General features: G+C 36.4%; 1 protein-coding gene across 4 annotated transcripts; it reads left to right on the top strand.

The window, feature by feature from the left end:
• Positions 1–22,328, top strand: LOC127641142 (guanine nucleotide-binding protein subunit alpha-11-like). 4 transcript variants are annotated; one of them, XM_052123930.1, is made up of 9 exons: positions 913–1,057; positions 3,266–3,379; positions 3,721–3,876; positions 8,523–8,707; positions 9,331–9,485; positions 12,247–12,375; positions 13,451–13,580; positions 14,701–14,854; positions 20,258–22,328. In XM_052123930.1, exons 3-9 carry the CDS (start codon positions 3,726–3,728, stop codon positions 20,458–20,460), a joined length of 1,107 nt encoding a protein of 368 aa, XP_051979890.1. In that variant the 5' UTR covers positions 913–1,057; positions 3,266–3,379; positions 3,721–3,725; the 3' UTR covers positions 20,461–22,328. The 4 variants fall into 4 exon arrangements, with proteins under 4 accessions (XP_051979893.1, XP_051979890.1, XP_051979891.1 ...); XM_052123931.1 differs by lacking the exon at positions 913–1,057 and having other exon boundaries at positions 1,844–3,379; positions 3,686–3,876; XM_052123933.1 differs by lacking the exons at positions 913–1,057; positions 3,266–3,379; positions 3,721–3,876 and adding an exon at positions 1–98.
• The last annotated feature ends 345 nt before the right edge of the window (positions 22,329–22,673 follow it).

Here is a 22,673-nt window from a genome sequence, read left to right as displayed (position 1 = left end):
AATCAGAGTCCATCAGAGGTCACAGAACTGAAAGCAATTCATTTCTGTGTCCTCATTGTATTTGAAGTGAGGACCGCAGACAACCAGGTTCACTTCAGGTATTTCCTACAAATATCAAGCGTACAAATGTATATGCTTATTAGCTACTACCAGAACCGGATGCATTATTCTACATATTTACAAATATATGCATGATATAAGAATGTATCTTTTTGCATGTATCAGTTGCACCTCACTGAGGCTAACAAAGCTTTTACAGTAAATAATGAATGGTAAAATTATGAAACATGTTGTGTTTTATGATACTTATTTGTTTGTTTAAATTAATATTGAGTGTAATTGGAAATGATTGCATGGAATACTCAGATTCTTAGCTCTTTGATGGGATCATGTGGTAATTGCCTGGAACAACAATGCTAAGAAGCATGTGAGATTTGACAGCAAGTGAAGGCTTTTATTTGAGAATTTACCTCTGTACTTTGCCTTGATGTTAAAATTATTTTCTATGTTGGCCATTTTTCCTAAAATGTGTTGTCAATACAGTAAAAAATATGCAAAGTCAACTATTTCTATCACTCTCTCTCTCTCTCTCTCTCTCTCTCTCTCTCTCTCTCTCTCTCTCTCACTCTCTCTCTCTCTCTCTCTCTCTCTCTCTCTCTCTCTCTCTCTCTCTCTTTCTCGCTTGTTCTTTCTCTTTTCATGAGTTTGGCATACTTTACTTACCTGGTTCCCATGACAATATGTGGTGTATAGGCAATCTCAATATCTGAGACGAAAGGCCTGATAAACCGGTTCTGCCTGCAAATACAAAAGATTGACATCCACAGAGTCTAAGAGAGAGAGAGAGAGAGAGAGAGAGAGAGAGAGAGAGAGAAGAGAGAGAGAGGAGTGTCAAATACCTTTAGAGCCATTCAAGAAGTTAACACCACTTGTGACTTTTGAAACAGGTTTCCTATTTTTTTGTTTTGCCTTAAAATGCACATTATACTCACATAATACCACAAGAGCTCTAGCCGGTTATCATCTGCCTAGACCAGGATAATAAATAATGTAAATGGTAAGTTTGAAGCACAATTATTCCATTTATTGTCAATATTTGTTATTCATAGACAGATTTTAAGGGTTTAAAGATTACTTGTGAGCTGAAATTGCAGTTAGTAACTATATAGTATAACTGTAGGTAACTGTATAGCTATAGTAGCCTATACAGTGGGTTGTTTAAATCAGTCAAAACGATATACTGTAAAACTAAATACCTGCATAATCCAGAGATTGGTAGTTACTAAGGGCGCATTACACTGATACACTATGGCTGTGTCTCAAAACCTAGTGAGCTAGCTAACTAGTTAGCATTGTCGTGAGATTTGTTGCGCACAAATGCCGATTCTCTATGCGACTAAGGGGCGTTCACTTATAACAACGTTCCGTCTGCGTTACGTTTTTAAGACGGCTCGTCAAATTAAAAACTGTTTACGCCGAACATGTTTTCGCGTCCGTCCGCGATGTTTCTTTTATTATTTTTCTTTTATACTAACACATTTGACCGTTGTGCCTGAGTTGTAAACGTGGGCTGGAGCGCCGTGTCAAAATGTCCGCGTCAAAAAACTGCCATAATAATATTATATATTCATATTATTTTCCACTTTCCACTTTTTTAACCAACATAAGTCCTAATCATAACCACCAAATATTCATTAATTTTCAGGATTTTAACACTTTAAATAGCAGATTGTTTGTATAATGCCACAGTTGTTTTTTATGGGGAAAATAAAAACACAAAAAAATATTATTTTCCATTTAATAAGGGGAATTATTATTATTATTATTATTGTGTACTATCACAGTCTGGGATATGTCAATAATTAGCAACATCATTGATTTAGATGCATTATTATTGTTTGTGCAGTGTCAGATTTCACACACACACACACACACACACACACACACACACACACACACACACACACACACACACACACACACACACACACAGTTGTGTTTCCATGTTTTATGGGGACTTTCCATAGACATAATGGTTTTTATACTGTACAAACTTTATATTTTATCCCCTAAACCTAACCCTACCCCTAAACCTAACCCTCACAGAAAACTTTCTGCATTTTTACATTTTCAAAAAACATCATTTAGTATGATTTATAAGCTGTTTTCCTCATGGGGACCGACAAAATGTCCCCACAAGGTCAAAAATTTCGGGTTTTACTATCCTTATGGGGACATTTGGTCCCCACAAAGTGATAAATACACGCTCTCACGCACACACACACACACACACACACACACACATGTTGGTGTAGCAATCATTATGAGAACTCTCCATAGTCATAATGATTTTTACACTGTATGAACTATAGATTCTATCCCCTAAACCCTAAAATTAACCCTAAAAAAAAAACTTTCTGCATTTTACATTTTCATAAAAAATTGCTTATGTTTTACATAACACATTTCCTCATAATCCACATTTATAGCATAATACCCTTGTAATTACCAGTTTAACCTTAAAACTACTTAAACCTGCCCACACACACACACATGCATGCACACACATTTCTCAATACAAATAAAAAACACACTCTGACATCCATACCAACTCCACCACACAATTTTAGCTGCATCATTTATTCAGTTGGCCTGCACTGCTCTATAATACAGCGAACAGAAAATAGAAAAAAAGCATGTATTTGCTCCATAGGCTAAACGTGACGAAAATGGCGGCATCTTGTGGAAAATATAAAATGTTTTATTTTAATCCAGGGCATGGGAAAGAAAGCATAATATCATAAAATTCATGATTTTATGCTTTGATGACACTGGGATCAAATATTGCAGTTTTAACTGGTTTCGATGGTGGCATATTTGTCCTGAAGGTCCTGAGTGTAACTATTTTGTGTAGACAGTGTATTTATAGGAACTGAGGTGTGAGAAACTTGCTTCCTGAGAAACCTGGGTTGCTGCAACTAGTGGTTTTTAGCGCAACTACGCGTTCTGTTTTATTTTGTTGAGCCCTGTCTAGCTGTTTTAGGACGCAAGAACGCGTCTGCTGTCTAGGTAGGTAGCACACTAAGTTTGTTTTGAAACACAGCCAGTGTGTGAGCGCGCTTTCGTTTCGCTTCGACAATACGCGTTAAAAATGACTTTCCTGGATTACAGGTAGAGTTGACAGAAGTCAAGAAAAAACGATGTAACGTGTAGAGAAGCCTTTTGATATATGTATATATTTTTTCATTTGGACATTTTTTGGAAGACTTCTACAAACAGAATAAGTTGCTTTAGTCCCACTTCGGCTGAGGGAAAAAGATGGATCGTGTTTCTTAAAGCCATTAACAGACTCTCCGTACAAGTGTGACGACGAATGCAGGTGAGTGATTCAAGCTAGCTACATAAACTCACTACATGAGTTTTTTCTGTTTTAAAATGTAAATAAATGGCTTCATCAAATAGGTATTTGGTTTCGTCTTTTTTTTTCAAAGGGGAAGTCCGAAATTGTGAAATATGTTTAAATATTTAGTTTATATCTGAATAGACTAACGTTTAGTTCCTCCGGAACGCTTCCTATAGGTATACGTGTAATGTACACTTGCTTTAGAATAATATACATTAGTGTATCATCTAGGCCCCTAGTCACTTTAGAAACATTGTCATAGGGATATTTAACTCTTTCCAGGCTCTTAAGAGTTTGAAGGGTTATTTTTGTCTCAGGGGAGATGGGGGGCTGTTGCAGATGGTGCTACAGGACGTGCACTTGTTGTATGTCTGAAGACGAAAGGAACGCCATCGTCATACATAATGAAATCAAACGCATCCTCGCCGAACAGAAGAAAAGAGAACGCAGAGAGATCAAAGTGCTTTTGTTAGGTAAGATGATTCTGCTATTAAAATAGTCAACTTTATTTGTATTTAAAAGTGCTTCTAAATGATGCAAAATAATGGACGCTAAGGAGCTGAGATCTTTGGAGAAGTGGATGTCATGTGAGTGGATCACTAACTGTAAATGGAGGACACAATAATTTCATTTATTGAACATGACTGTGTATGCATGCTCTCAAATAATTGTGATTATATAGTTTGATAAAAACAGATGGGGTAGTTGGGGTAGTTGACACAGTTGGTACAGTAAACATGGACAACATTTTTACATTTCAGGTCAAAATCTTTTTAACCTAACCCATTTTTTGTATGTTTTATATGTGTGTAAGAGAAATCATAGTTTCAATGTCACCAAAGCTTTTAATCACCTTTTAGCTTTTTGCGTGGTGAATCTTTAAAAGTACAAACACTCTATTTAGTCCCTCAGTTAATATGAGATCATAAAAATGGTATATTGTATAATGATTAGAACACAATTAGAAAAGTAGATGAAGTATGTCACACTGATAACACACGTACATCTCCGAGATCTCTGTTTAAGTGTGTTTAATCTGGAAAGCATCATAATCTAATTAACATCTTAAAAAGATCAGATTTACAAACATTCTTAATCATAAACGTCTAAAAGACATCTGCTGAATGTCTTATTGACATTAGAGAGGAAACGACTAATAGACGTATTCCAAGATAGCATAGGTCTCCAAGATGTCTATTTTAGATCTTTTCATTTGGAAAGAATCACAATCTAGTTAACATCTCCTAAACATCTTAAAAAGATCAGATTCACAAATATACTTAATCATAAACATCTCAAAAACATCTGCTGAATGTCTTATAGACATATTTCAGATGAGCAAACAACTGAAAAAAGATGTCTTCCAGATATAAACACACACATCAAATAGACGTCTGGGTGAGGTATGTGTGCTATCAGTGTACTGATAATGTTTGACATGTAATGACAGCTGTTGGGCCACCTGAAGATAGTTGTAGATGGCAATTGAGTACAGTATGTCCAGTCTATACATCTGTATTAGGGTTGGTGATCTGATGTCTTGAAGAAAATAAGTGATAGTCTATAAACTGATCAGACTGTACTTCATGCTGCTTTGTTACAATCACAATAAGACATTTATTTTTGTACAGATTGTGCATTTAGTAACTTTTCTGACACTTTGCCCTCTCACACTGATTTAGATGTAGTTTGAGTGATTGTTTGACTGTCAAATATTTGCCCTTTATAAAAACAGTGATTAAAGCGAGGACAGCTGTGAGTCACCAATAACTTGTTATTGCCTGTCTGCTTAAATTACCACAGATGTAATTTAAAAACAAAACACTAATAGTTTAAACAATATAGAAAATCAGTGCGAACAGATGTGTGAATATAGTGTATAAAAAGAATATGGAAGTCCTCCCGTGGTGAAGGACACCTCAGTTAAAAAGTATCCAAACATGCCCAGCAACATGCTTTCTTGCACTGCATGACTCTGGCAGTCAGTCTACTCACATTTAAAACATCTCTTTTGCTTTGTGGTCTCTTTGTTAACAGGACTGATAACATTCCAGTGTGCAGGTGAAAAATGTCAGTATTTGTGCCGAAGGAGCGGTTTAAAGATTAAAGACACCATTATTTGTACCTTACATTGAATTTCAGTTCTACATTTTTGTCATGCCATAACCTGGCTTTTACTGTAGTTCATAAACCTTGTGGTTGACAAAAAATGGAGTTTGGCATTGTCTGTAATGGCACTACAAAAGGCTCTTTGCACTTAAAATTGTTAATCCAGTGTCATTCTTAACGCTGGGTAAACGTAATCTTGTGTTATCTTGTTTTATGTTTCACTCAGTACGTTTATATGCACAGTTATAATCGCTTAGTCGAGCTACAGTCTTCATCTATCTGTCCAAGTGTACATGACACAATAATATCTTTCACACATACAGCCTTTTCCAGAAAATGAACAGCAATTTTCAGTTTAGAGGGCATGTGTGAACATGGCCCATATTTTCCAGAATGAGAAGTTGTAACATTAAACATAAAAAGTTCAGTTTTGATGCAACATGTGAACAGAGTCGTAAGATTAACTGTTTGATCACGTAAGAGGTTAGGCAGCATTGATGTAAAATGGTGATTCTGTTGATAAAAAAATTCATCAACTCAGAAAGATAGTGAAACATTTAGTCAGAGGATCTAAAAAATGTGTAATATTTTAGTGTCTACTACAGATAAAATCTCATTGTGTATAATACTCCATGACTGAACTGATTTGGTGAGCAGCTAATGGAAATCGACCACACGCAGCCATGACACTGGACTACAAAGAAATGTAGATGGTGAAAAAGTAGTAATGGCAATCCAACAATTTTATTGCAATTTACCATGTTTCATGCGTGAAAGTAGCTTATGTGATCTAGAATGTCGTGTCGGCATCGTGCATGGGTCCACGGTCACAAACATGTCAGTTTGATCTTTAATATGAGGTAAATGATTAATACTATTTAGAATGATTACTACAGCAGCTTATCTATTTCTAAATAGTAATTTAACTTAGTTCTATAGATCTGTACACACTTAAAGTAATATTATCTCTAGACATACATAAATTAATAATACTATTTGAATAAGGCCGACCAACATACCATAATCCAAATTGTAGTTTTGTTTAGTTCTATAGTTTCCTATTACAGTATTACAAATACTATTACTAGAATAGTATTTACATTAGAGCTGTCAGAATTAATGCGTTAATGCATGCAATTACCGTTACTACAGCATAAACACTTGACGAACCTTTGTAATGTGTCTGCCCAGAGTCATCACACTGATGCACACTTCACAGATCTTCTACCAAGATGAGCCTAAAAGCTTAGCATAAAATAGCATAATGCGGCTGTCCCATAGATATTCATTGGGCGGTACTGTCGTAATACTCTCCTATGATAGAGGTTATGTCAGTAAATAAAACAATCTCTGACAGCGTTTCCCTGTTAGTGATTAAATTATGGAGAAAGTATGTGATGTGCTATGTGATGTCAACCAGTCAACCAGCCAGCGTCCACACATGCCCCGGTCAACGAGCCAGCACCCACACTTGCCAAAGTCATCAGGCCAGTTCCTGAAGCCTTTGCCGTCCCAGAGCGAACGAATGAAGCCTCGACTATCCCAGAGCCAGCTTCTGAAGTCTCGATCATCCCAGAGCCAGTGCCTGAAGCCTCAGCCTTCCGGAAGAAGAGGTGGGGGAGGAAAATTGCCCCTGCCTCTGCCAGCATCCACAGCCATGTAGGCCATTCTTCTGCCACTGCAAGCATCCACAGCCATCGAGGCCATTCCCCTGCTGCTTCCAATGCTCATGGCCATGGAGGACATTTCCTTGTCACTGCCAGTACTCACAGAGGTCGTTTCAAAGTTCCCTGAGGCTGTCGACGAGTCTGTTGAGTTCCCTGAATCTGTCCAGTTCCCAGAGACTGTCCAGTTCCCTGAGGCTGTCGATGTGTCTGTCCAGTTCCCTAAGACTGTCGTCGAGCCTGTCCAGTTCCCTGAGCCTGTCCAGTTCCCTGAGTCTGTCCAGATACCTGAGTCTGTTCAGTTACCTGAGTCTGTTCAGTTAACAGAGTCTGTTCAGATACCTGAGTCTGTTCAGTTACCAGAGTCTGTCCAGTTCCCTGAGTCTGGCCAGTTCCCTGAGTCTGTTCAGTTACCAGAGTCTGTCCAGTTCCCTGAGTCTGGCCAGTTCCCTGAGTCTGTTCAGTTACCAGAGTCTGTCCAGTTCCCTGAGTCTGGCCAGTTCCCTGAGTCTGTTCAGTTACCGGAGTCTGTTCAGTTACCTGTTCAGTTTCGACTATCCTTTCCAGTCCATAGCGGCCGTTGACCAGCCTTTTCCTCAGTCCAGTTGACAGCACCTGTCAGACACAAACCAACAGGCTGTTGTTGCTCAGTTCAGTAACCAGCACCTGTCAGACACCAGTCACCAGTCCGTTCAGTGACCAGTGACTGCCCACTTGTTTGACACTTGTTTGACAGTTGACTTATACAGCAGTTGCTATCCTGTTGCAAGTGGCCACTGCCTTGCTTGAACTTCCTATTGCTCTGTCTCTTGAACCTCCTGCGGCTCCGCCATCTGCTGTAGTCCATCTCTGGAGCCTTTGCTTCTTGTGGCTCCACCCTTCCAGTGCATGTAATCTACAGTTAGTGATTACATGCACTTTAAAAGTTTGATTTCAGTCAGACTAAAACAATAATAATGACGTAATAAATAAAGTTTGATTTCAGTCGGACTAAAACAATAATAATGACGTATGTTTACATGCACTTTAAAAGTTCGATTTCAGTCGGACTGAAACAACAATACAAAATTTAAAATAATTATTTATCCATATCTTTTTACAAAACTAAAAAAAGGATGTGATGTCTTAGTGAAACATCATTAAACATACTGTAGCAAAAGCATAATAGAAGTGTCCATAACAATAATACAAATAATCTTCTTAATTCTATACATAGAACCATAATACAAAATATAAATGTGAGAATGTGCAGTTACTCTTACATGATTATTTACTGCATTTGTACTGTATTCTAAGATTTTCTTTTTAAATATTTTAAATACATAATTTTTTCTTGTTAATTTCAGGTACAGGGGAGAGCGGAAAAACAACTTTTATCAAGCAGATGAGGATTATTCATGGAAAAGGGTATTCAGAAGAAGACAGGCGTGCCTATGCTAAACTGGTTTACCAGAATATCTTCACAGCTATGAAGGCTCTGACAGGGGCTATGAACACCCTTAGGATAGCCTACAGTAACCCACAGAATGAGGTGACCAGCCAAAGCAATTGCTGTGTTGAATAGTTTACTTAGAAATACAAATTCTGCCATCATTTACTCAATAGGTTGTTCCCAACCCATTTCTTTCTTCCTTGGAACACAAAAGGAGATGCTAGGCAGAATGTTAACCTCAGTCACCATTCACTTTCATTGCATCTTCTTTCCACACAATGAAAGTCAATGGGGACTAACCCAGTCAAGCTCCAAAATGATAAAGAGGCACCATAAAAGTGACATAAAAGTAGTTCAAAATACAACGTCCAAGTCCTCTGAAGCCAACTGATTGCTTTGTGTGAGCAACAGACCAAAATTTTTAATAACATTTCAATTTAAGGCCCTATTCAAAATTCTGCCATTGCCATCTTGTTGCTTGATTTCCTAAACTGCTCTGAAAATGTTGTACCAGTCATATCAAAATGAAACAATTCAGTTACAAATTTTCTCAATAAATGTGTCACTATTTACACGAAGCAATCACATAATTGTTTTAATAAAATTGTCCTTCCATAATAGCATAGTTCCCCTTTCAGAATCAGATAGACATGGATTATGGGAAATAACCACACAATGTTTTTTTATAAGCCAGCCTTAATTGTTCTTCTTTATATTCTCAGATACATGGCCAACAGTTTCAGGAAGTAAAAATACTTCAGATGACACATTTGGACAGAACGTATTTGGAAGCTATTCGTCAAATTTGGGCTGACACAGGTATCAAGGACTGTTACAGTCGTCGTAGAGAGTACCAGCTACTGGATTCTACAGAATAGTAAGTATGTTTTGGAAAATAGGGCTAACGTCCTGTCAGACATGAGGGTATTTTGCAGACTGTGCATTACCCCATATGTTACAAGGCTAAATACTTAAAGGAATATTTCGGGTTCAATACAAGTTAAGCTCAGTTGACACAATTTGTGGCATAATATTGATTAACACAAAAATGTATTTTGACTTGTCCCTCCTTTTCTGTAAAAAAAATCTAAAATCTGAGTGTTAGTGAGGCAACTACAGTGGAATGAGGCCAGTTGGTATCCTTTAAAATACCCACTGTTTCAAATGTATAGACACAAGACATAAACAATATGCCTGTTAACATAATTTTAGTGTGATGAAATCACTCACAGACCTCTTCTGTGTAAAGTTATATCCAATTTTACAACTTCGTTACCGTGACAATGTAATGTCAACAAACCCTAAAACAAATACTGCTTACAAAATATACAAAATATACATATTACTGAATATTTTGTCTTGTATTAAAACTAAATAGAGTGCATTTTTGTGTTTCAAAAGTTCATATTGGAAAACCATTAAAATAGTTTCTGCAGATCCAAATAACACCATAGGAGGGCAATACAGCTACATTTTTAGACAAGAATCAGTATTGCAGTCAAGCTTCCAACCATCCTGTTGCATTACAGGTGAAACTCAAAAAATTAGAATATCGTGCAAAAGTTCATTAATTTCAGTAATTCAACTTAAAAGGTGAAACTAATATATTATATAGACTCATTACAAGCAAAGTAAGATATTTCAAGCCTTTATTTGATATAATTTTGATGATTATGGCTTACAGCTTATGAAAACCCCAAATTCAGAATCTCAGAAAATTAGAATATTACATGAAATCAATAAAAAAAAAGGATTTTAAATACAGAAATGTCAGCCCTCTGAAAAGTATAATCATGCATATGTACTCAGTACTTGGTTTGGGCCCCTTTTGCATTAATTACTGCCTCAATGTGGCGTGGCATGGATGCTATCAGCCTGTGGCACTGCTGAAGTGTTATGGAAGACCAAGATGCTTCAATAGCGGCCTTCAGCTCTTCTGCATTGTTTGGTCTCATGTCTCTCATCTTTCTCTTAGCAATGCCCCATAGATTCTCTATGGGGTTCAGGTCAGGCGAGTTTGCTGGCCAATCAAGCACAGTAATACCATGGTCATTGAACCAGGTTTTGGTACTTTTGGCAGTGTGGGCAGGTGCCAAGTCCTGCTGGAAAATGAAGTCAGCATCTCCATAAAGCTTGTCTGCTGATGGAAGCATGAAGTGCTCTAAAATGTCCCGGTAGACGGCTGCGTTGACTCTGGACTTAATAAAGCACAGTGGACCAACACCAGCCGATGACATGGCTCCCCAAACCAACACAGACTGTGGAAACTTCACACTGGACTTCAAGCATCTTGGATTGTGTGCCTCTCCATTCTTCCTCCAGACTCTGGGACCTTGGTTTCCAAATGAGATGCAAAATTTGCTCTCATCAGAAAAGAGGACTTTGGACCACTGAGCAACAGACCAGTTCTTTTTTCTTTAGCCCAGGTAAGACGTTTGACATTTGAAGCCCATGTCCAGGACCCGTCTGTGTGTGGTGGCTCTTGATGCAGTAACTCCAGCCTCAGTCCACTCCTTGTGAAGCTCCACCACACATTTGAATGGCCTTTTCCTGACAATCCTCTCCAGGCTACGGTCATCCCTGCTGCTTGTGCACCTTTTTCTTCCACACTTTTCCCTTCCACTTAACTTTCTATTAATGTGCTTTGATACAGCACTTTGAGAACATCCAACTTCTTTTGCAATTACCTTTTGAGGCTTTCCCTCCTTGTGGAGGGTGTCAATGATGGTTTTCTGCACAACTGTCAGGTCAGCAGTCTTCCCCATGATTGTGAATTCAACTGAACCAGACTGAGAGACCATTTAAAGGCTCAGGAACCCTTTGCAGGTGTTTAGCTGATTAGAGTGTGACACTTTGAGCCTACAATACTGAACCTTTTCACAATATTCTAATTTTCTGAGATTCTGAATTTGGGGTTTTCATAAGCTGTAAGCCATAATCATCAAAATTATATCAAATAAAGGCTTGAAATATCTTACTTTGCTTGTAATGAGTCTATATAATATATTAGTTTCACCTTTTAAGTTGAATTACTGAAATTAATGAACTTTTGCACGATATTCTAATTTTTCGAGTTTCACCTGTAAATATCAGTGTGTTTTATTCTATTCTCTTCTATTGATGATTAATGAGCTTTATTTTTTATTATAATTTTTTTTAGTAATAACCGCTCATTAGAACATTTTCTTAGATTGTTATAAGGTGGAAAGCATGTTTTGTTTTTGTCAATTTGCTCTATGTAAAATCTGTTAATACACCTTAAGCATTAAGTCAGTTACTTTAAAGCCATGCTGCTTTACTGTAAAGCACTACAGGTGTGTTCTTGTTAATCAATACTGTCAGTTTCCACACATTTACACTTCCTGTATCTGCATCGCTTTATCTCCCTCTGCTTACCAGTTCTGCAAATCTGGCCATGATAAGAAACACAGACAAACCATGACTTTTAATTAAACTGCAGTCTAAAGCACAAACACCAATAAAGCCAAAAGCAAACATAATGAATTGAAGAACTCCAAATATCAGCTGAATCACGCTCACATGTTTCTGAAAAGTACTCATGAAGAAACATCTTGAAATCTTTAGGAAATATGATAGCACTTGTTGCTTCATGTACATTTTGTTTTGTTTTTTTACAGCTATATGACAAATTTGGACCGCATTGCTTCCCCAAACTACATCCCCACAGCCCAGGATGTGCTCCGAGTGCGATTCCCCACAACAGGCATCAATGACTACTCCTTCAGTGTGGAGAAGATCACCCTCAGGTACAGCAATTTAAACGCTAAGTGTCTTTATTTATATGGGGGTCACAAGGGTTCACAGCATGTTGTCTTCTCTGCCATGGAAATTATGTTGATGTGTAATAGGAGATGTCATTTCATCAAGCGTAAACAAAATGGCTCAGAACATACGGTCTACTGGAAACGGGAACTGTCACGTGACATCTATGTTTCAGCATCCAATGGCATTAATGTCTGCTGTGTATCCCGTTTGTTTAATAGATTACTGGTGTTTTATTTACTACGACTGCTATGAGACACCGGACTATTACTCTTCAGGAGTTTAGACCCATAAAGATGTCTTTATATTCCTTTAGACTCGAGTTAAACAAATGCAGGTATCTCCTGACCTCCTCACACACACGCTCTAGACGTGCATATCTACTGTTATTGTTTTTATCCTTCGTCTCCTGTTATTTACCAGTGATTATGTCTTCATCTAGCAACAGCTCAAATGTGAGTACTACCACCTTGTGGATCCACTAATTTGTGCAAACCATTCCAGGTGCATCGGGCTGCACGTGTTCAGTGCTCGCGCTTTCTGCTAATGACGAGATTTCCGTCACGCGTCTTGTGAGCATTCGCGTCTGACCGAAGTATACTTTAGGCTTAAGTGTCAAACTTTGATGTGTATCTCGCATCATTTGAGCTACAGACATGAATGTTACCTCAAATCATTCAGCGTTTTAAGACGCCTGGCGGATGATAAAACAACCCCAAAAAATCCCACATACTTACATTGAAGGAAGGATTTGGGGTTGGCTCTTTTGACTTTGGCCAGTAAGGAACCACCAAGCAACTACCCAGAACACCCTAGCATCGTGACAGCGAGCTTTGCACCAGCAAGCACCATTTTATATTTTTAAGCACAGTATAAAAATGTGAGTCAACTGGCTGATGTAATCCAATTTTTAGAGAAGGTAGACAAGTTTGATATATGACAGCGATGAAGTAGGATCAAATTATAAGGGTTGTCAGTTAGTGTTGATTGTTTCTGGTTTAAACAACAAGTTTCAAGGAAAAAAGACTGAATTTCTCTCTCGCTCTCATTATTTTGAAGGATTGTGGATGTAGGTGGTCAGAAGTCAGAGAGGCGGAAGTGGATCCATTGCTTTGAGAATGTGACTTCACTCATATTTTTAGCCTCCCTCAGCGAGTATGACCAGGTACTGGAGGAGAATAACAAAGAAGTGAGTCCCTCCAATCACCCCAGTTTTTTGTGGATTGTACTCGATACATTTGAAATTCTGTCATCATGTACTCTCTGTCATGTTGTTCCAAATCTGTCTGAATTTCTTTCTTCCGTGGAACATAAAAGCCGAGGACTGACAGAAGGTTTTGGACTGACAGCCCCAGTCACCAATCAAAGTGAATAATGACTGAGGCTAACATTGTGCCTAACATAACCTCCAGTTTGCTGTCTGTCTGCACTGGTCTCAGAACAGTTTCAAATGCACATTATTTTCTTCCTAACTCCATATAAAGCCTCTGAAAACAAATTTTTCAGCTTTTGGATGAAGCCGTTGATTCTAAACATGAAAATACACAGTGAATATAGGAATGCATTTACTAATGTTAATGAAAAGAACTGTATTGTACAGTGATAACAAAATAAAATATAACAACATAAATATTAAAATAAAGTGAAATGTCCCACAATTGTGTTATTGTGGAAAGGCATTCAAAATAGCTAACATGGTTTTGTAACTTTTGAGGGAATAATGTCCTATTGTTTATTAGCCCACTGATGTGTGAAAAATGTCTGCATTTTTTTAAAGAGGTGTATCAAACGAAACTAGAGATGCTACTCTATACTCTCTAAACAGGTTTCAATGAAAACCTTTGTTGGCTCTGCGCCCGTAGAAGCCTTCAAGTAAATCGCCGCCATGCTGTTGTGTCACGTGACTCTGTGCGGCAGAAGTTTAAGTCTAAAATGACAGTCTAGAGTCTTGTGAACAGCATTCAGTAAGTTTACATTTATTGTAATTATGCTTTGCGTATAGTAAAGACAAAATACAACATCCACACATGTGGACGCGGAGTCATACAAGGTTAATGTTGAGGTTAAACTAAATTTTCATTCATACAACATTTTTAAGAATGACCTGAAAGTATGTTCTTAACAGTTTTCGTAATATTAACCCTTTTTATATTTTTAATGTTGGATGCACCTGCCCTGAAATGCTTTTCCTGTTCTCCTTCTGTACTCCTTCCTGTTATCCATCCCGTTCCTTCCTGTCCAAGCTGTACTGACAAATTGTCTAATTTATCCTGCACCTTCTTTCTCTCTCATTAACTTTTTGACTGCAGAACCGTATGAAAGAGAGCTTGTCGCTGTTCTACACAACCATCCACTCGCCATGGTTTGCTAATTCCTCCATCATCCTTTTCCTAAACAAGATGGACATCCTGGAGGAAAAGATCCAAACATCACACTTAAATACATACTTTCCAAAATTCTCAGGTATGGACAGAAAGGTTTGTGCACCTACATCTCAGTATATTCATCTAACCTCTTTTCCACCAATTCCTTGAATGGAATATTATGGGATGGGAATCAGGCGTTCTAGGAAATTGAATGGCAGAGCAGTTCACAGTGTTTCTGTGGTCTTGGTTGTGATGTACTGTAGGACTGTAGTGTTTTAGTGCTGAAATGAAAGCTTGGTTTGTGGAAATGGCCTGAGTTTATCTCGAATGATTTAAATCTCTGCTTTTCCCCTATAACCCTGTTACCCACAGCAACCATGAAATAGCCAATTCTGTACATTTGCAAGCAGAAAGGGAGGCAAACAGAGTTCCACCTCTGAGATATAGAGATAGACATCACTGTATTTATGAAATGCTTTTTGTCTGTGTTTAGAAGTTTAAGTTAATGGAATTTAAGTTACACACACTGTGATTAATACAAAGCTGTTAACTGCTACTCAGGGTTGTGCAAAACAGCTTAAGCTCCAATTCAATTCATTAGTTCAAATTTGAATTTAATTGGCCTCACCACAGAGGATGTTGAATTGAAATGACAAGAAAAACATCATAGTTACACAACTAATGAGGCATTTCATTAGTCCAATTCAAATTTTGTGACAAAACATAAATTATTTCATAATTCATTTTGACTAATTATGCTTATTTATGAACTGAATATATATTTTCTCAAATAATTAGATATATTTCTCTAGTTCAGTATAAATGTGTGTAAAAATAATGTGTGATAGACATGTTTTAGTGCTATTTAGCACCAATAGCACATCAGATTAAATTAAAATTGTGGGTTAAAAGCATTCTGGGAAAATTAAGTGATCTTCCACCATTGTCCATCAAATTTAAGTTAATTCACTGATTGCACATATACATCACCTAGATGTCTGTGTTTACATATTTTTTACATTGTTTGCTCATCTCTCAGATATCAATAAGACATTCTGCAGATGTCTTTGAGACGTTTATGATTAAGAATGTTTATAAATCTGATCTTTTTAAAATGTTTAGCAGATTTAAATTAGATTGTGATGCTTTTCAGGTGAAAAGATCTAAAACAGATGTCTCAGAGATGTATGTGTGCTATCTGGGTTTATTAAATATAATGAAATATGTATCAATTAAACACTTTTTAATAGGTGTCATTTCAATTATTGATTATTAAAGAAATATTCCGGGTTCAATACAAGTTAAGTTCAATCGACAGCATTTGTGGCATAAAGTTGATTACTACTAAATTAATTTAGACTTTTCAAGGTTACATTGAGGGACTTACAATGGAAATGAATGGGGACCATTTTTGGAGGGTTTAAATACAGAAATGTGAAGCTTATAATTTGAAAAAAAGCACTTCTGTTAAAACGTGTATGTTATTTGAGCTATAAAGATATTTAAATTGTAATTTAAACAGCCGTTTTTTGTTGACATTATGTCGTCATGGCAGCGAAGTTGTCAAATTGGATATAACTTTACACAGAAAATGTTAGTAAGCGATTTTATTACACCAAAATCATTTGAACACGCATATTGTTTATGTCATTTGTGGCTATACTTTTGAAACAGTCGATATTTTTAACATTTATGGATTGGTCCCATTGTCTTCCTTTGTAAGTGCCTCACTGGAACCCAGATTTCTGCTTATTTGTTTTAAGAAATGGAGAGAAAAGTTACATTTATTAATTGTGATATTCAACATAAAATCCAGGAAATAAATGAATGAATTAAATTTATTTAAAAGCCATCTCTACGTATGACTCTTAATTAGTTATCATAACTGATTTTAAAGATGTTTGTTTAGTCATATTCTCTCTCTTGTCTTACTTCATTGTTCCCGCCTCTTAATTTGCATGTGCTCCTCCCAGTTTAATAACTCTTACCTTCCAAGCTTGTACTAACCCCTCCCCTCCTCTGTGGTTTGGTGCCAACCTCAGGGAAACAGCGGAACAAGCAAGATGCCATGGACTACATCTGTGAAATATATAAAAATAAGGCTGTGAATGTCGAGAAAAAGGAGTGCAAAAACATCTACTCTCACTTCACCTGCGCTACGGACACCAATAACATCCGGATGGTTTTCACTGACGTCAAAGACACAATCCTCATCAAGTCTCTGCAGGAGTTTGGAATAATAGTCTGAGCGGCCCGAGAAGAACCCTTTAAGCACCAATCCGTTTGGGGTATATCAGAGCAGATCTGGCTTCGGCCTCTGGTTTTGCAGCCAAACTAGTAAACTGACCTCAGGGGATGGCTTGCTGTTAATTGTTTTTCCTGAGGCCACCTTAATGCATCCCTGTATTTCTTTCTCTTTTATACTATCCCTATATTCTATTTCCTAGTCTATTTTTTTTTTTTTTGACAATATGGGACAATAAGCACATGATGTCTTGGGTTATAACCAGGCCCATTCGGAATCAGCGCCACAATTTAAATGCATCTGTGCAATTCTTTAAACTTTACCCCAAAATCAGCGCAAAAAATTTGAAAAAAATCTGCACATTCCATCTGGGCCTAGTTGATCAGCCTGATCTTGTGAAAATGACATGACTGTGTCGAAATATTTGCAATGTTTTACTTGGTTCCACGTACCACAGCAGTTCTGAGATTAAATGTCCACTGGGTTGCGCTACAAGAGAGTATCATTTTAAAGGTTTTGAAGGTTGTTCTATCCAGTTTTAAATCAACAAAACCTACCTCCCTACCCTAAACTTTAAACCTAAACCTAGTGTCATAAAAGCAAATGTGAGATGAAAAATGCAATTGCTGAAGCAACCACATCATTTTGTGGTGCTTCTATGACACTTTCAGCTCACGTGTCGACTTGCAGGCCCTTCAGGACTCTTTGTATCACAAGTTGGTTAAGCTACCACATAATTGCGCTCAAACAAGCTTTTAAATGTAAAAGTAAATGTAGTAAAAGTGTTATTGTGTAGGGTCGAGAAGTAAGGGTTCATGAACTGATAATCTTCCATTTTCCTGATTTGTGTTAAAATAGAGTAAAAATCGTTCAAGCGCTTCAAGTGTTTATATCATCAGGAAACTGATGCAATACGTACAATGAGCCACCAAAATCATTTTGCGAAAATGTAGTTATAGTAACGTAATTCTGTGAGACCAAATACAGATTAAAAAATTCATCCATCCATTCCCATCACATATTTAAACAGAGTTCACGCTGAAGGTATGAGGAATGGTCATATCGTGCCTCAAACTGTCACAGGACTGATTTTCAGAGTGGTGTGTTTTGATTTCGAGGGGCGGGGGAACACTACTCTATATATTTGACTTAAATTATTATTTAGAGAAAGAGAGTGGAGAGTTACGTTGATAGAGAAACAGAATATTCATTCTTTTTAGGACCAAAAGTATATATTCCCTTTATTTAATTTGCCATTAGAAAGGCATAAAATCATGTTTCATTATAAAAGCAAATGCTAGATTACTGCAAAAGATATCAAATTAGGTCTAAAAGCCTGATACTTCTAGTAAAAATGCGTCTATTTTGCATTCTTTTCTAATTTAATGCAGAATTTGTATTACAAATTAAATTATTAGCCTTTTGAAGTTCTGAAATTAAAACGAACATTTGCAGATTTTATTGGTATTTGGTTTCTTTGGTGTCATCATGCACTTGAGATAACATGGATTATCCATCCATGCATCCATGATTTGTGAATGTTCCAGAGAGCATCTTGTGTGCTTCAATAGACCAAAGAAATTTGACCATTTGTTTAACCCTTAAATGCATGGGAAGTTCACCAAACACTCTTACATATTCAGGTCTTTAGAGTCCCGGCCTTTATATCTATCACTAATGGATCTACAAAATGCCCAGATAGTGTCAAATTTTCTAAATATTTTTAAAACAATTAGAAAATAATAGAATAAAATATATTTAATATTTTTGATGTTTTATTTTTCATATATTAAAGAGATAATGCATAAAATCAGGACAAATCTAGAACAGGGTTCATTACTTTCAAGATGCACATAAGGATTTTCACAGATGCACAAGTTGACAAAAGTTGTATCATACTGTTCATGTGTTACACTTTCTTCATCAAATAGCAAGGTCAAATGTAAATGAACTCAACCACTAAAACAACAGCGCCACCTTGAGTAAGAAATAACATGTATAATATGTATGTGCGCACACATATGGAATACTGATAATTCACTATTGTTGAAAATCCATTGTTACACAGAAAATTAACATAGTATTAATTTGTATGAATATAGTACTCATTTCTCTTTTTATAAACAAAGAAATAGATATCATGTCATCATAAACTTATATAGATATGAAATAATTCAAAATATAATTTATGGAAGTGAAATAAAAATTGCACTATTTCATACCTAGGGTCCCTAATGACCCTAAACACTTTTGATACTTAAACCATTATGAATTTCTTTTTTTCATTTTGATCTTTCATATATATATATATATATATATGTGTGTGTGTGTGTGTGTGTGTGTGTGATTTCAATTTCATAACAAAATTTCACCTACTTGAATTGAGTTAACAAAATAAATCTAAACCTAAATATTGTAAGTTTTATTAATTAAATGTTGTTAAAAAGTACACAGTTCAACCTGATGGAATTTTGTCATGAAATAGAATTGCATAAATCTTAAAAATAGGAATAAAATATTTTTTATTGCGAGTATTGTACAATAGTTTCTGCAAAAGTTCTGAAAGTCACTTTCAGTGATAAAGCTGTTATAGTTAATACACAACTGGAATGTACAGTATATTCAATTTAATTTAGTATTAATATCTACAAAACTCTTAATTATGTAAAGTCTTCCTGGTAACGTGTAATTTATCCAGTTAGATAGATCACATTAGTACATATGCTGTAATTAAGACATGGAAACTTTACACCATATCAGCATGTTCTCTGTGAATGAATCAGGAAAGATTAAGTCTGTTGTGGTTTATGTTTATAATAACTGCATGACAAGGGGGAAAAGTGCTCCTTATGTCTTCCTACAACTAATCTGGACTTCATGTGTTGCCAGAAAAAGGAAAATGTGTTGCCAATCCAACATTTAAGTTATTTATAGTACATTGTATCTTTTTAAAATAAGTCAACGCTCTGAGCTTGCTTGTCAAATTTAGCAACATGTTAGTTGTGTTTTTGAAGGCTGTATTGCATTAAATGCCATATAAACATTACCAGGATCAAACTAGATTTAAACGCACTCATTGCTGTTTTCTTATTGTTAATAAACTTGTATTTTATGATTACATTTTAAATTTTGTTATCTTTTGTTCTCCCCCTCTTCCTTTCCTGTTTCCCCCCACCCAAATCCTAATTTTGGTTGAATTTTATGTTTTCCCCTTTTTTGTTGATGTCCTTCACCTCCACCCTATTATGACATCAGGCCAGATGCAAAGTGTGAAGGACGCAAAGATCTACATCAGTGACCTGTACCTTATGCAAGGTTCAAACCGCGAGAAAGGCGGACGGAAGTCCATCTACCACCACTTTACCTGTGCAACCGACACCAACAACATCCGCAAGGTCTTCGATGATGTCAAGAAAACTGTTCTCATTAAGGAATTGCAGTCTTATGGTATGCTTTAAGATGTGAAGGGGCTTCATCTGGCGCACCGCAGAGTAACAGGGATAGTTCACCCAAAAATTCCGGGTTTGCAAGTTAAGATCAATTGAGAGCATCTGTGGCATAATATTGCTTACCACAAAAATAAAAGGAATAATTAACCCAAAAGTAAAAATTATCTCATCATCTACTCACCCTGATGCCATCTCAGATGTGTAGGACTTTCTTCTGCAGAACATAAATTTAAAGTTTTTAGAAGAATATTTCAGCTCTGTAGGTCCATACAATGCAAGTGAATGGGTGCCAAAAGTTTGATGCTCTAAAAAGCAGGTAAAGACAAAATAAAAGTAATCCAAAAGACTTCATTGGTTAAATCCATGTCTTCAGAAGTGATGTGACAGGTGTGGGTTTGAAACAGATTAATATTTAAGTCATTTTTGCTTGAAATTCTTCTCCCTGCCCAGGAGAATGAAGGAGTATGAAGAATGTGAATCACCAATAACACAAGAATAAGAATGTTAAAGTGGAAGTTAAACTGAGCAGGGAGGAGAATTTATAGTATAAAATGAATAAAATATTGAACTGTTTCTCACCCACACCTAACATATCCTTTCTGAAGACCTGGATTTAACCACTGGAGTCTTATGGATTACTTTTATGCTGACCTATGTCATTTTGTGGAGCTTAAAATTGTTGGCACCCATTCTCTTGCATTGTCTGGACCAAAAGAGCTGAGAAAAATCTTTGTTTGTGTTCTACTGATGAAAGAAAGTCATTCACATCCGAGATGGCATAAGGGTGAGTAAATGATGGGAGAATTTTCATTTTTGGGTGAACTATTCCTTTAAATGTGAGTAGAACCTGCTTTTCTTAAAAAAAAAAAACAATCTGGGTTACAATGAGGCAGTTACAATGGAAGTGAATGGTGCCAATCCATTTATGTTAAAATAGTCACAATTTTAAAGTATAGTCACAAAATATAAACAATATGTGTGTTAGCGTTATTAAATCGCTTACCTTTTCTGTGTACATTTTTAGCCAATTTTACAACTTCGTTGCCATGACTATGTGATGTCAACAAACCCTAAAACCCTAAAATTACTGTAAAAATGACGATTTAAACAACTTTACAGCTCAATAACATACAAGTGCTTTTATAAAATTACAAGCTTCACATTTCTTCATTTAAACCCTTAAAAAATGGGCTCCATTCACTTCCATTGTAGGTGCTTCAATGTAACCTCAATTTTTGCTTTTTAAAAGAAAAGGAGTTGAAATGATCTTTGATGGTAATCAACATTATGCCACAAATGTTGTCGATTGAGCTTAACTTGTATATTCCTTTTAATATGTAACACAATTTAGTAAATAATTATCATTTATTTCCTGGAAAGGCTTTTAATATATGAAGGGTACCAATTGAAGAGCTACACAAAAAATCATGTCGTATGTATTTGTTATGGCTTTGCTGAATTTATACTGTATTTGATAAGTCAGTAAGTCATTGACTTAAGAATGTAAATACCTCAGCCTTTTTTATTCAGTGAACTTGATTTGAACTTAACTGACGGAGTTGTATTTGGAAGTATTTTGTAACAAGATTTCAGCAAATGTAACTTTCTAACTGTCTGTAAGCTTTTCTGAAATATTTTTCCAATTTCTTTCGGAAAAATTTAAAAATGTTGATAATTGAACTGAATAAGCTGGTGGACTGTTTTTCATATGGGTCAGATATACTGGAAACTCATTTGAGTTAGTTTGTAATGCAAAGTCACTTTGAAATGCAGAGTTATCGAGATCCACTTTGAGCATCTGCTCTGGAACAATTTTTAGATTATCCCTAAAATTACTGTGTACTCTAAGTGATTTTAAATAAAAAGAATTTGCTTAATGGCCAAGTTTTGCATTTGTGTTTTTTCAAATCGAAATTTTCGATTTGACGGCATTTTCGGTGGAGGAATACGCTGTTCTTGTGTGGATGAACGTCATCAACATACACTCTCTGAAAGATACTGTTTAATGGTACAAGGCACTCCTTGGGGTTGTACCCTTTTTTAGGCAGGGGCATAGATTTCGATTGGGATGGGAAGGGGTAACCCCGCCAATAATCAAAACAAGTACAACCAAAAAAAATGTCTTTTTGCGAAAAGTATTTGTATGGTCTTCAGTGGTGTAAGAAGTTCAGCACTGAAGGAGTCGCTTAAGCTATCTGGCTTTTCCCAAGGGATCCACTCAG

This window comes from Xyrauchen texanus, chromosome 50, assembly GCF_025860055.1.
Source record: "Xyrauchen texanus isolate HMW12.3.18 chromosome 50, RBS_HiC_50CHRs, whole genome shotgun sequence".
NCBI classification, from domain to species: domain Eukaryota; kingdom Metazoa; phylum Chordata; class Actinopteri; order Cypriniformes; family Catostomidae; genus Xyrauchen; species Xyrauchen texanus.
The sequence above is the reverse complement of the archived record's forward strand: the minus strand, read 5'-3'. Positions and strand labels throughout refer to the sequence as shown.